General features: G+C 37.3%; 1 protein-coding gene across 1 annotated transcript in view; it reads left to right on the top strand.

The window, feature by feature from the left end:
- The first annotated feature begins 284 nt into the window (after positions 1 to 284).
- Positions 285 to 14,873, top strand: part of camkmt (calmodulin-lysine N-methyltransferase) — a 136,343-nt gene continuing 121,754 nt past the window's right edge. The window contains exons 1-3 of the mRNA XM_051126799.1: positions 285 to 608; positions 763 to 941; positions 2,435 to 2,499. Of these exons, the coding sequence (XP_050982756.1) occupies positions 489 to 608; positions 763 to 941; positions 2,435 to 2,499 (364 nt within the window). The 5' untranslated portion in view covers positions 285 to 488. The remainder of the gene's footprint in view (positions 609 to 762; positions 942 to 2,434; positions 2,500 to 14,873) is intronic.

Consider the following 14,873-nt stretch of genomic DNA (forward strand, 5'->3'; position numbering starts at 1 on the left):
CCGCTTTTATAGAATATGCGCGTTAATGGCTGTATTTATGCCACGAAAAGCTTTTTGGTTTCGGTTCTTTAAAACGAACTGTTCAAAAGAACCGATTCTCGGAAATGATTCGGACTCCCCGTCAATAACGGCGCTAAAATATGACATCTACTCCAGGCGAGAGTAATCGAATCATTAATCTTCGATGATAACAGCTAGAGATCAGTGTTCGATAACTCCGGTAGTACATTGGATTTCCTTTCGTCCTGCAAGAAGAGGAGGCGGTGTACGGAAGTAGCATGGGATTTTATTACTAAGCAACAGAGACCAGCGCATACCGGCGAATTGGTAAAAACGGTAGTAATTTGTACCATCGACTTTAACCACATTCAGAGAACAAATGCCAAATAAGCATTCGCTTAGACTCTGCATTCCACTGTCGTTGTAGTTACACTGTGAGAAGTTATTTTCTGTATGAAACAGGATCAAATCGAGCAGGTTGCTCTGTCATGAATAAATTTAAAGATCCCCCGTTAGCTGCGACAGAATTGCACGCGAACAATCTCCAAAATCACGACTCTCACTGTGGAACCGATGTGGCCCGTGCACGCTGGGCTCTTCTGCGACAGGTGAGGGGTGTTTAGTGAACCTCCAGTAATATGAAGCTGATTACGTGCGTTTGGTTAAATATGCGTAAATGTATTGTGTTACATAATGCGTTTATCACGTTAGACATACGGATGTGTCTCAGTAGTGGCATTTTATGCATCTCTCGCAATGCAGGTTCTGAAACAGAAGCAGCTCGACAGCTCAGATGTTCAGCAGGTGTCAGTGCGAAGATTCTCCTCCTTCAACCTGTTCTCCAGGAGCAGGGTCACTCCTTCAGAGACGGATGAGCCATCAGACGGGCAGTGGGTGGAGTACAGAAGTGCAATCTTTCCCCAGTACAGTGCCTTTCTCAGGTAAGCTGGAGAAAGCGTTCAGCTGCTGATGAAGCAGTTTTAGCTTTAGGACTCATACGACTGTACAGTTTCTCACAAAGGCAAAATCTGTGACGTTTTACTCACACTCATGTTGTCCCAACCCATGTTATCTTTTTGTTGTTGTTGTTGTTGTTGTTCAAACACAAAAAGTAAAGTTTTGAAATATTGCACTGTTTTTGTTCCATAAATTGAAAAAGAATGAGGATTAAGCAGTGTTGCCAACTTAGCAGTTTTGTTGCTAGATTTAGCAACTTTTCAGACTACCCTAGCAACTTTTTCTTCAAAAAACACCTAGAAAAAAATAAAGCTGTTTTTCAGATTTATTTACCAACTTTTAGCAACTGTGACTCAAATGATAAAAAGGCACACATTGTCCCTCTAAATTATACAAAAAGAGGAAATCAAAGGTGTGTACACATCACGTGAATTAAGTTGCTAGTTGTATTTGTTCAATAATAACTGTTAATTTATAATAACACCTTCTTATTAGTTTGTACCTGCACTTGTTGATCAGCTAAGACATATGTGGAAAAATGGAAAATGTACTGGTACAGGACATTACCAGGTTAAGCTGTAACCTGAAAACACAAAATACAATACGTAATTTAAATTTAGGTAAAACACACACACACAGAGAACTGAAAAATTTAAAAAATTTAAAATGAACTCATTGTGCCCTATTTTACAGACTTTTCTTAAAGTGTAGCATACTAACTAACTACCAATACACTGTTTAAAAATGTAATTGTTCAGAATGTGTAGTTTTACCAGTAAGTAAGAAAATACATAAAACGTAATGTGTAAATGTTCAATAATTCAGTGTTATATTTGAAAATAAATATATGATATTATGTATATTTTAATATTAATATATATATTTTTTTATTTTGCTAACAAATCTAAATTAACATTTCAAATCATATTCATAGTCATATTTGTTTTCTGAGATTTTAATGATCTGATTGTGTATTCTATGCAGTTTTGTTTTGTGATTACATGATGTCGTCACGCAATGACATCACATCATTTAGCAACTTTTAGCAACGAATTGTCCTGCCTTTAGCAACTTTACGTGAAAATTAGTTGGCAACATTGACCAAGAGTTGTCAAACTCCAAAAAATATTAAGAATGATAAAAAAGCAGGATAGAAAAACCTTAAAAGTTGTCATAAGACTTATATTCCAAGCCTAAATGAAATTTAAGTTGAAAATTATGCTCTGAAAATATTTTACCATTCTAATCCTTCCCTTTCATAATTGAATGGAAGAAAGAGCAGCTTAGATACAAAATAAGTGCTTTTATTTATAGCAGATTGGGCAAATAAACTATTTCATTTTTCGGTTTAACTGCTGCTTAACTGCATCTTATAAGTACGTACATTAATTTCGTCATATTTCATTTAGCTATCACTAAAGTTTTGTCATTATCTCATTATATTTATATCTATGTCTTTTTTATTAATGCATTTCAGAGACAATCTTGGTCCTATTAGAGTGGATGAGGTGCTCAGCAGCTTTGACAACACAGGAAATGTCTGTGAGTATCTCTTCTGTGCATGTTTATGTGTTCATACAACAGGTTTTTTCTCTGAAACGGATCACATAGAGGTAATTGTGCTCTTTTAATGCAGTCTGCCTACTTTCTGATTATGAATAAATAATATTTAACTGTAATCTTAAACAGAGCGTATTCTATGGCAGGCCGTAGGGGGTCAGATAAAGCTGCAGCTCCATGATGCACCAGAGGCAGGCACACTTGAGCCTTAGAAGCACCTAATTACAAGCAACTTATTGACTCCTACTATCTGTGCCAGGGGTGTTAAAGTACTTCTTCTTTCCCAGCACAGGTCCAAACAGCAATAAAGTTCACTTTTCAGGAGTCAGTATGTTGTATTTGGCTAAACAAATAAATATGAAAACTGAAACCTTATAAGTGAATATAGATGACTAAACAAAGTTGCAGAATAAAGAAGATGCAGATACAATGAAACTGACTGTTTCCTGCGATTTGCAATTCTTGTGTACTCTAAATATATTTATGCCATCTCTGTGTATTAAATAGTCAGTGAAATGCACATTTTCATGTTGTACACTACTGTTCAAAAGTTTGGGGTCAGTAAGTTTTTTGTTTTAAAAAAGAATACTTTTAGTTTTAATACTTTCATTTTGCAAGGATGCATTAAATTGATTAAAAATGACAGTAAATACATTTCTGATGTTACAAATAAATGCTGTTTTTCTGAACTTTCTTTTTTTAAGCAGCACAACTGAAAAAACAAGTAGTACCAAATCATAAAAATATTAGAATGTCTTCTAAAGGATCATGTGACACTGAAGACTGAAGTAATGGATGCTAAAATGTAACTTTATCATCACAGGAGCAAATTACATTTTAAAATTTATTAAATTATGGTAATTTTTTTTTCCACAATAGTACAGCTGTTATTGTATTTTTGATTATATAAATTTAATTTTTGTAAACATAAGAAACTTTTACAGACCCCAAACTTTATATAGTAGTACAGCATTTACAACTTTACATATTCTATTGGTCCTATACAGCAGTACATTGTGTAGCTGACTCTATAATAGGTTTGGTGTGTAAAGACAAAACACAATAACAAGTATTTTGTCCAAACTGAATTATAGTGGAAATCCATTCTTTTAGGCTATGATCTATACTGTGACAGACTGTTTGGCTTAACTATCCTCATATTCAGTGAAAATTAGTTGTAAAATGTATATGAAACCACAAATTGAGGCCATTTTCCTTAAATTTAGCATTTATTGTTACTGCATTTTGCCTTTGAGGAGCAGTTTTGAAGTGATAGTTTGTCCAAAAATGTATTCACCCTCATCTCAATCCAAACCTGTTTGATTTTCATTATTCTGTTGAGTGATAAATGGGGGGTTTCAGCAGATTAACCAGTGGCTCAGATGCTTTAGTTGAATCTGTATCTGAACCTTTTTTTTTATTCAGATGATCTGTTTTATTAAATGAAAGAATCTTGTCCCGTGCTGATTTCCAGGGACTTGTGGACTGATATGTCTTGAAATATTTGGCTCTTTTACTGGATTAGTGAAAAGGGGCAGCATGGCTCTCTTCTACGGCAGGGTCATCGCTTCTCTTTTCAGACCTTCCTCTCAACCACCGTTAATTGATCTTACGCATTGGTAAGCCCAAACATCTCCCCCTATGTCCTTGTCAGCTCAGCTGGGCAGGCTCATTGTCTGCAAAGGGGGGTGCCCCATGTATTACCCACCTCACATACCCAGTTTAAAATCCTCGTCTCAGGATTTGACAAGCCGAAAGGTCTCTATGTCCTCTGAGGCACTGAATGTGGATTAGCTATCCAAATGTATGGATTACGGTGATCCAACTTGTCAGGGTTGGAAGGGTTGATGGTGCTGTGGGTTTAAGTGCTGTTGTTTCCAGCAGGGATCAAGAGGGACACAAAAGGTCTTATCTGAACATGCTGGGTGGACATGAAGAGCTTTAGAGAGGCTTGTTGACCACTGGTTTGGATTCAAACATCAGCTCTTCCACTGTCATGTGCTTGGGTCAGAGTTGGTTTCAAAACTAATAAGAGAAAATGTACTTGTAGTATACACAGTCTGGAATAGTGATACTCTGTTTCAGAGAGGAGCTCTTTGCAGACAGATGATGTAGTTGCAACATCTACCAGCAGGTGCTAATGAGACGATAGGTGCTTTTAGACAAAGTGTCTTTTCCAGAAAATTACTGGTAAATTACCATTTAGAGATCATGTGTGAACAAGCAAGAGAATAACAATATAAGCAAGTAAGAAAGTTAAGATTTCTCCGCAGAGTTTACAGTAAACTCATGTGCTTTTCAATTGTTCTTTTATGAAAATGTTATAGATGGCTAAGCATCACTGATCATTGCTTCAGCTGTGCATTTTGCCCCTGTATCACCAAATGAGTCAAAGAAGTGAAAAAATGTCAAATTGGACAGAAAGTGAAAATGAAGTGGTTCTTCTTCGTTTACTGGTATTTTGGCGCCGATATGTGAATATAACCAGGGATACACATAAGTGGTCCGCAGGTCTGTATGCGTGACCAGAATAATATATGTGCTGTTAAAATAAGTTCATAATTCAAAATAAGTTCATAATAAAAGCATAATTCTAGGCTATTTGCTGCCGTTTTCAAAGCACAATGTAAAAATGTGACATTTCGTCCACTGACATTCTTCACTGAACGCTCTTCAGTTGGAACCTCTAAACACGGCAACCAGCCAAAATAATGGCTTGCTAATTTTAGGTTTGAAAATGATGAAAGTTCATATAAAAAAGTAAGTATTATCATTTTACTTTTAAGTTTACTATAAAATTACTATAAACATTTTATTTTTATTTAATACTCCCTTTTTATTTTAAAATCTAATAGTATTACCACACTTTAATAAAATAATAATAAATAAACAAAGTCCAGTGATGTTATCACTATTATTAATTTATTTTTTTAGAGTTATATTTAATGGGTCAGACTATGTGCAGTGTGAGGACCAAACCAAATCTCCTAAAAAATTATCTGCGCTCCTGAATATAACAACAAAAAACCCCAAAATACTGTTACTTGTGTGGACTGCATATGTGATACATTTACTGGAAAAGTAAATCAATTTACGCATTTAATTTTTAATGAACTATTAAGTTTAATGTGGGAAAGCGGCCTGCATTAACTCATTTGCAAGGTTGGATTACAACGGTTGACTAGCATCATGCAACTGACTGGTTGATTATTGAGGTCAGCTAGTTAAAAGGATAATTCACCCCAAAATAAAAATTCTTTTATTAATTACTCGCCCTCATGTCGTTCCAAACCAGTAAGACCTTCATTCATTGTTATCTTCAACACAAATTAAAATATATTTGATGAAATCCGAGAACTTCTGACCCTGAAGAGAGTACTTTTTATGCACAAAGAAAACAAAAACAACAACTTTATTCAACAGTTTCTCCTCTTCCGTGTCAGTTTCCTGCATCAGCAGTGCCTTATGTATGTGTTGTTGTACTCTTGTGAAAAGTGTCGAAAACTGACATGGAAGAGAAGAAATTGTTGAAGAAAGTTGTTGTTTCTGTTTCCTTTGCACACAAAAAGTTTTCTCGTAACTTTGTAAAATTACGGTTGAACCACTAATGTCAAATGGTATATTTTAACAATGTCCTTACTACCTTTCTGGGTCTATGCAGGGGCAGAAAGCTCTTGGATTTCATCAAAAATATCTTAGGCATAAACATTTATCTTTAGCCAATACGTCACGTCTTATTCTGTATCTTTAAAAGTGTTCAACAAGCAAAACTTGGGGTAACATATTCCATTTATATATTTTTTACCAAATACTACCACAAAATACTAACCTCATTGTGTATCGGTAGGATACTCTTAGCCAGTCTAGTCAGGGTGTTCATCCTGCGCCCTGAGTTAAAACATCCTTCGGAGGGGTCACATGATGAGGTGGAGGAACTGATCCCTATTGAAATCACAACATTCAGGCTTACTAACAGGCAGTGCTCAGTCTCAGCAGGGTTTCCTCAGAATCCATGCAGTTATCACGAATCCATGTGTGATGGTGACTTTTTCATAGCTTAATAAGTGTCATTAGTGTGTGCGTCTTTCTTTTTATTTAAATCATGTGTTTGTTTGTGTGTGTCCAATGGCCTCCACTCACATGCCCGTCTGTTCTACCCCCTGCTTGGGCAATTATGTAGATTGGGGGACCCGGTGTACTAATTGCTCAGATTGAGGCTGTCCAATGAGGCCTGGTTAGACCTGCAGAGGTCAGAGGTCTGGCTCTCCATCTCTGCCTTATTCTGCTCTCCTGTGTTGGTGAGAGTTAATTAACGCTGCTCTCAGACTGTTTACAGGACGGCTCGCTGACCAGACTCAAGCCCTCATTACCGCAGACCGGCCTGTTGAACGTGCGCAGGCAGGGGCCAAAATTAACACTCACCAAGCGCCAAATGCCAGTCAGAATTGTCTTTGGCGAGTAAATAAAAGAGTTTCTTGCCGATTGGCTGGAAACTTTATTATTAGGAACTACTATACTACATATCAGTTTTTTGTTACATTGTTACGTGACACTGAAATGTGACTGGTAAATATTCTCAGTTTATGCAAAGTTGATTTTGAACGTTGTGTGTAAGAGCACCGTGTCAAAGTTTCCAAACCTCATCATACACAGTGAAAGTGTCTTCAATCAGTGCCACTGGTGAAAAGGCCAAGAACTGCTTTCATGATAAAGCCACCTACAGGAAATATTGTCTGTGTCTGAGTGACCCAGAACTGACCGGGACCCTGTGCTGAATGATAAATGACTGACCCAGATTAAAGTCATTATGTGAAGCGTTATTATAAAGCATAATGTTCTTTTTCTGGATATGTGCAAGATGGCATTATAAAAGGATTTGCTCCTCTATACAAGCATGAGTATAAAAGCAAATGTTCTTAATCACGGCTACAGGGGTCAGCAATGGGGCGAGCTGTATTAGAGCTAAGAGACGTGATAAAGCGAACCCTGAAGGAAAGAAATTACAATACTAGACTTTGCAGGGATATTGCGCGGGGTGTAATGCCACAGTAATTATCAACATACCTTAGCAGCCAGGTAACACTTTTTCTTTTGTTACAAAGGTCCCTTCTAGTCTGGAATTAGAAGAAAGAGGGGGTGACTGGAGAAAGTAATAACACCCTAGAAATTCAAACTCCAGGCTTGATTATTAGATTTCACCATCATTTTTCAAGTTTTAAGCACCTTTTGCCCCTCATGCATTACACTTTTGACAATTCACTTGCCTGTAAACTAACTAGCATCAAAGGTAATGCTTTGGTAAGACTTGATTGACTTGATTTAGGATGATTTTTGTCTTAAAATGAATCTATGAAAAGTGATTTTACCACAGGTAAAAGGTGTTTGAAACCTTTCTAGAGCAACAGTGTTGTGAGGAAGTGTCTAACATGTATTTTGAATATTCTAGGAAGTGCAAAGTTTAAGTTTAAGCAAGGAAGCTTATACATATGCCATTAGTATCTTAATGTTAAATAAGCTAGTTGATATTTTCATTTTGACTTCTGAAAAACTTCTAACACAGACACAATCTCTCGGTTTATTATTTACTAATAAAAAAGCAGTGTCTAAAAATCTTGATGCCAAATCAGAATGGGCTAATTAATATTCATGAGCTCAGCCTTCTTCATTTATTGACATCAAACTCAATAATTTTATCGGAATGTATTTACATGATACTCCAAGCTACTTAAGAGAATACCATGGTAATTCCATGGTACATGTGCAGAAACCATGGTTGTATTGTGATGCATGTCCCACGGTACCATGTCCAAAGAACCAAGGTAGCACCGTGTTACCTTTAAGCACTTTTATTTTTTATACAGAAAACAATAGGTATGTAAGATATGGAACCCCATTTCTGCCACTAAATAAAAAATAACACAGAATTTTACAATTCTGACTTTTTTTCTCAGAATAGCGTGATACAAACTCACAATTCTGACGTCTTTCCTCAGAATTGCGTAATATGAGCAATTGTGAGCAACTGTGAGCTGTAAAGTCAGAATTTTGAGAAATGAGCTTGCAATTCTGAGATATAAAGTCAGGATTCCAAGATATAAACTTGCATTTGCAAGAAAAGTCAGAATTGCAAGTTTTTCTTCAAGATTGTGAGTTTATTTCGTGCAATTCTGAGGAAAAAAAAAAGTAAGAATTTTGAGTTTGTATCTCACAATTCTGACTTTATAACTTGCAATTGCAAATTAATAGCACCCAATTCTGAGAAAAAAGTAAAAATTGTGAGTTTATATCTTACAATTATGACTTAATTTCTCTAAATTGCAAGCTTATATCTTAATTCTTTCTTTATAACTCGCAATTGCGAGTTTTATATCTCATTTCTGAGAGAAAAAGTCAGAATTGTGACTTTATATCTCGCAGTTCTGACTTTATAACTCGCGATTGCGAGTTTATAGCATGCAATTCTGAAAAAAAAGTAAGAATTTTGAGTTTATATCGTAATTTTGAGAAAAAGTAAGAATTGTGAGTTTGCGAGTTTATATCTCAATTCTGAGAAAAAAGTGTAATTTTTTTTTTTGTTGGTTTAATGGTAAACAGGTTTCCATACATAGGCTTCTATTTCTCTGTGAGTGAATGTGTATCTGTGTGTTTCTCTTCTCCCCCTGGACTTGTAAGTGATTAATGTAATGTAGTTAATTTGTCTCTCATTTCTCTGTGTCTATCAGAGTGCACTTTCCTGTCATCCCATTGGTGCGTTTGTGGACCCCCTCGATGCTCGTATTCACCCTTGAGCCTGTATCGAACCCCCCAGCCCCCCTGGTTTGCCTAGCAACCATGCCAGGTCTCCAGCAGCCCTAATGTACTTGATGATGTTTTAAAACAAATAGATCATTTATCTGATTAGCGTCTTGGTGGAGAACAAGGCATGTGAATAGCCACCTCTTACTCAGAGCTCGGGCAGCACTCCAAAAAACCTGACTCCCGGGAGGGACGCGCGCGCGTGCGTGTGCTGTCTGAATGTATGTTTGTCTGCAAAGCACTCAATGTAATGACTCTCACACACTTATTTTTGTAAGTGCTGTCTCTTGGTTTACATGTATGTCAGCTAATTAGCAGAACTAACATGCCTAATGTGTGTTTTCTGAATAGGCTTTTATGGTTTTAGAAACGTTAATTCATGTTAATATTTATATTTAGTTTAGCGCTGTCGAACGATTAATCGCGATAAATCGCATCCAAAATAAGTTTTTGTTTAGATAAAATGTATGTGTACTGTGTATATTTATTATGTATATGTCAAGATACACGCATACAGCATATATTTTTTCAAAATATTTACGTGTTTACATGTGTGTGTGTGTATGTATTTTATATATATATATATATATATATATATAAAACATATCAGATTTTTCTTAAATGTATACATGCTTGTGTGTGTATTAATATATACATAAATATACACAGTGTACAGACATATATTATGTAAACAAAAACGTTTATTTTGGATGCGGTTAACTGCGATTAATCGTTTGACAGCCCTTTATTCTTATATGATATAAAAAATGGATAATAACAAATGTTTTTGTCTCTTATTTAATTATGTCAGAGCAGGGGTTTATTTTGAATTAATGAAATATATTTTTAAAATATTGCCATTTTATCTCCTTTTATGCACAATTTCTTACATTTTTGTTCAATTTGAGAAGTCAATAATTATTTTAATTATATGGCCAAAAACTGATAAATGGCCATCAAATTATGTACTATTTTGTCTAAAACAATTAAAAAAGTTAAAATCAATACTTTTGAATTCTGCAAGTGAATGTAGGCATCACAACATTATATTGTACAGGATGTGAAATTAATTAATTAATTAGTTTTGAGACTATAAATATTTAACAGTGTAATTAAATCAAAAGTAATCAATGTAAAAATAGGAGAAATGAGCATGAACAGTTAATTAAACAGTTAAATATATTGAACAATAAATATAGATAAAGATCAGATGATAACAGAGATGATTCATTGGCCTTAAAATTTATACCTAAATATAATTCCTTTGTCCTAAGTTTATGATGCTCAGAATGAATTGTTAGGTTACCTTGGCAGAATACATGTTATTTGTCAAATCAAACAACTTTTTTGGCTGTCAAGGTCAGTTTTGTAAGGTCGCAGGTATTAGTGAAGAGTCGCTGAGTCGCTCAGTGTCTCAGTGACAGCTGATCGGGGGGCTCCCCCTTTCCAGCTCCCCCCCCCTCAGCTGGACTCGGTGCAGCCTGCCTTTTGTATTTGACCAGCCAGCCCGAAAGCTAGGGGCCGGTACGGCTCGGAGGGAGAGCCAGTGCGGAGAAAGGGAGCGAAGAAAAGGAGAGAAGTAATTACGTCCAGTCATTGAGTTCTGAAGATCCCCCCCCAGGTTCATTACAGGGGCCCTGCACTGGCGACAAAACGTCGGCCATTTGGAGCGAAAGGAGCAGGAATGTTTTGGAGGAATATGACACCTCCAGATCCCTGCGCTGGCAAGAGAAGCAAGATTAAGAAGCCCACACCCCCTTGCTTTTTGGGTCGCGCCGCAGAGGAGTTGTGTAGAAGCGGGCTGATTGCTTGGCTTGCCTATTGTCTGCACTTTTTCATATGTACCGCAAGCCGCTTCACATCACTAGCTTTTCAGGACAGGACAGAGGCCCCATACTTTTGCTTTTTGTCCAGTCTTATCTTTCTTTCCAAATGCTCTAGGTATGTTATGCCCTAATATAAAAAATACAAACATATTTTAAAGAGAGAGTTCCCCCCAAAATGAAAACTGCTATCATTTACTCACCCTCATATTGCTCAGCTTGCATGAGTTTAACATTTTAAGAAACGCCTTAGTATTTTTTTTGTCCAGCCAATGTTGTTCCCATCCAGTTTTTGACTCCATTCTTCAAAATGTGACCCTGGACCACAAAACCAGTCATAAGTATCCATTTTTTTAATTGATATTTACACATCATCTGAAAGCTGATTAATAAGCTTTTCATTGGTTTGTAAGGAAAGGACAATATTTGGTTGAGATACAACTATCTGAAAATGGAATGTGAGGGTGCAAAAAATCTAAATATTGAGAAAATCGCCTTTAAATTTGTTCTTAGCGGTTCTTAGTAATGCATATAACTAATCAAAAATTAAGTTTTGATGTCTTTACGGTAGGAAATTTACAAAATATCTTCATGGAACATGATCTTTACTTAATATCCTAATGATTTTTGGCATGATACAATGTATTTTTGGCTATTGCTACAAATATACCCATGCTATTTACGACTGGTTTTGTGGTCCAAGTCAAAAATATCATCTTTAGCTTTCATCAGAAGACAAAAAGTCATACAGGTTTGGAACAACATGAAGGTCATAAACTTTCTAGCCTTGTTGTGAATGAATCTAGTGAATGGATGCTGGTTCGACCACTGCGCCTCGTTTCTACCTTCTCACCCAGCTCAAAGCAGCCCACCTCTGTTCCAGCAGGTTGGTTCCTGTTTCATTGTCTTGGTGGAGCCGTGAGGGGACGTAATCTTCTGCAGAAAGGAGAAGTCACTTATTAGTCCCAGCCCAGGGGTTCATGCTTGACAAAACGCATTGAGGGTGGGCCGACCAATCAGAATGTAGAATTATTGGAGTGCGGTGGGGGTGACGTTGCTGCTTCTTTCACCCACCTCTCCCTGCCCATCCGGCCCAAAAGGATTATGGGGGATTGATGTAGTGCTGGTCCAGTGGCCAGATGATGCCAAGCCACCCCACTGAGCTTTTTAGGGAAAAAAAAAAGCCTTTCAAATGTAACACAACTGTACGTAGAAGCAGTGCGCGTGATCTTCGCGTATCTGACCGAGAGAGAGAACACACTATTGTTTAGTAAGTACACCAGTTAAAGAGCCTGCCAACACCCACCCCTTCTCCAGCACACAATCACATCACACTCTGTATAACAGTTTGTGGCACACAAAGATGCACACAATGATACTCGTACACGCGCACACACCCACATTCCCTCCAAACAATCCAGTCGATGCTTTTTCGCTGCTTTGCCAAGTGGCTTTTTACAACTGTTCCACAATGGAGAAGCTAATTACTGTAGATTTGGAGAGCTGGTTAATTGATCGTGCTAGCTTCCTAATTGCATCTCTCTTACCTGGGGCCTCTGAAATGGCAGTGAATGCCTCTCATATGACCTCTGTGTTTTGACACAGTGAGAAAAACACATTGCCGAAACTCTTCACGGGGATACTTGTGGAGAGAAGGCATGTTTATTTAGGTGTTTTTTTTGAGATCGGCCGATTTTAAACCTCTCGTGGTGGTTATACGGCGGTCTCCGCTCTAATTGTTTTAGCTTTTTTTTAATTGCGTCTGACGAGCGTCCAGTTGGGGGCACTCTCATACTTTGCTAAATGATTAGTTTGGCCTTATCTGATCGGACAAACATTCCCCTGTTGTGCGTTCTGTTTTTAAAAGGTGTAAAAACACCTGATTTGTTAGAAATTCCACCCCTTACTTTCTAGAACTTTCAAAGACCAATCAAACGATTCTAACTCGCCGTGTTGCTAAAATTGCAACTCGCTAAATTGATGCTTAATTCCTCTTGTGATGAAGATATTAATTGAGGAGTGTCACATTACATTGCGTGAAGAGGTAATTCAGTCTATCTGAACTCGTGCACTTGTTCTGCCGCTCTCGTTTTAACGCTCGTGCCGCTGCCCTCGCTGCGAGTGTGAGCTGAAACCCATAGCGTGCTCCAAAGTGGGGCATCACTAATCAATGCGAATCATTTAAGTCCATTCTCTCCTGTGCCACAAAACCCAGCGTTTTAGCAATCAATCCAAAACAAGTGCCATCGGCTTTTCCAGTGCGCAGTGCACGTAGCTATGTGCGCAAACGTTCGTAGAGACCCAATGTGGCTGAACTCGGCAGGAATGCGTGCAAATGTGTGTGCGTCGGCGTAAGCGCATGCATGTTTTCGGCCGCTTTTTCTCTTCAGTTAAACGGCCGTCTACATTTGTGTGTACTCTTGTGTGTATACAAGAGCTCTGCATCAGATTGAATTAGCCAGTATTGTCCTGCTCACTAAAAGGGGGCTATGCTATTAGCAACCTTTCTAAGGACCGCCGCATCCTGCACCAGGCAATCAGATCACTCAAGAGCCTCTTTCCCCTGCCGTGACCTGGGCTCCGGGCCCGCGTCTGGTAAAGACCGCTTCTCTAATGTCCCTCTCCAGCCTCTACTAAGCCCCCACCAGCCAGCGGCGAGCCCCCTGCGTCCTTCACCTCACACAGGGGAAGAAAGACAAGGTCACGCACATGGAGAAATAAAGGAGAAATGATTCCCATTCAATTGAGGTGAAGCATTCCATTTAGCAGCTAGCCCCGGGCTGCCACCGGGAGAGAGCTCTAACTGGCCAGTGCATGCACCATGCACATTGCCCAACTGTGGGTGCACGTTATTTGGAGAGACTGAATGCATGGCTTTGACAGGCTATTACTGTAAATAATGAAGAGATGGGCTGCAGATATGAAGCGATCAGACACAAGCTTGTGGCCGTTAGAGAGAAACTGAGAGGGTGTGGAACGGAAGGACAGTTGTATTGTTCTCGCCTCTGCCATTGTGGGCTTGATATAAGACGCATTCTTTTCTGCTGTCTATTGTTGATCGTCTTTGTGTCAGTCATGGCCTAAAACTCTTGCAAAAAGTACTGTGAATAGAAATGATTTTTAATCACCTTTATATTCATATATGCATGCATATGATATTCATGTGGTACTCTATGATATGTTAAAGAATATTGAAAACTATCTGTCTGTCTGTCTAAATTTTTGTTCATAATTATGAAATAATAAAATGAGTTATGCCCATGTCATATTTCTCACCAAAATCAAATGAGAAAAAAAAATAATGCATTTTTTATTTATTCATTCAATTTAATTATTTATTTATACATTATTTTTCATACTAATTTTGTAAAGTTGTGCATATTGTGCACCCCCCACAAATTTATTTTCAGTCATTCATTTTTGTAAATAATCAGGCATCGATTTGTTTAATTCCATGAAAATTTGCCCATGTCACATTTCACACCACAATCAAAAAGGAGCAAAAAAAAAGCAATTTTATTGCTTGTTGTTATTATTATTATTTATACATATTTCACACCAAAATCAAATGGGCCCACCAAATTTATTTAGCATTAATAATAATTATTTTTTGTAAATAATCTCTCAATTTTTGTTTATAATTATGTATAATGAAATTATGCCCATGTCATATTTTGCACCAAAATCAAATGAGAATAAATTATGCTTTATTTATTTATTTATTCAATTAAATTATTT

The sequence above is a fragment of the Labeo rohita genome, chromosome 13, assembly GCF_022985175.1.
Source record: "Labeo rohita strain BAU-BD-2019 chromosome 13, IGBB_LRoh.1.0, whole genome shotgun sequence".
NCBI lineage: Eukaryota > Metazoa > Chordata > Actinopteri > Cypriniformes > Cyprinidae > Labeo > Labeo rohita.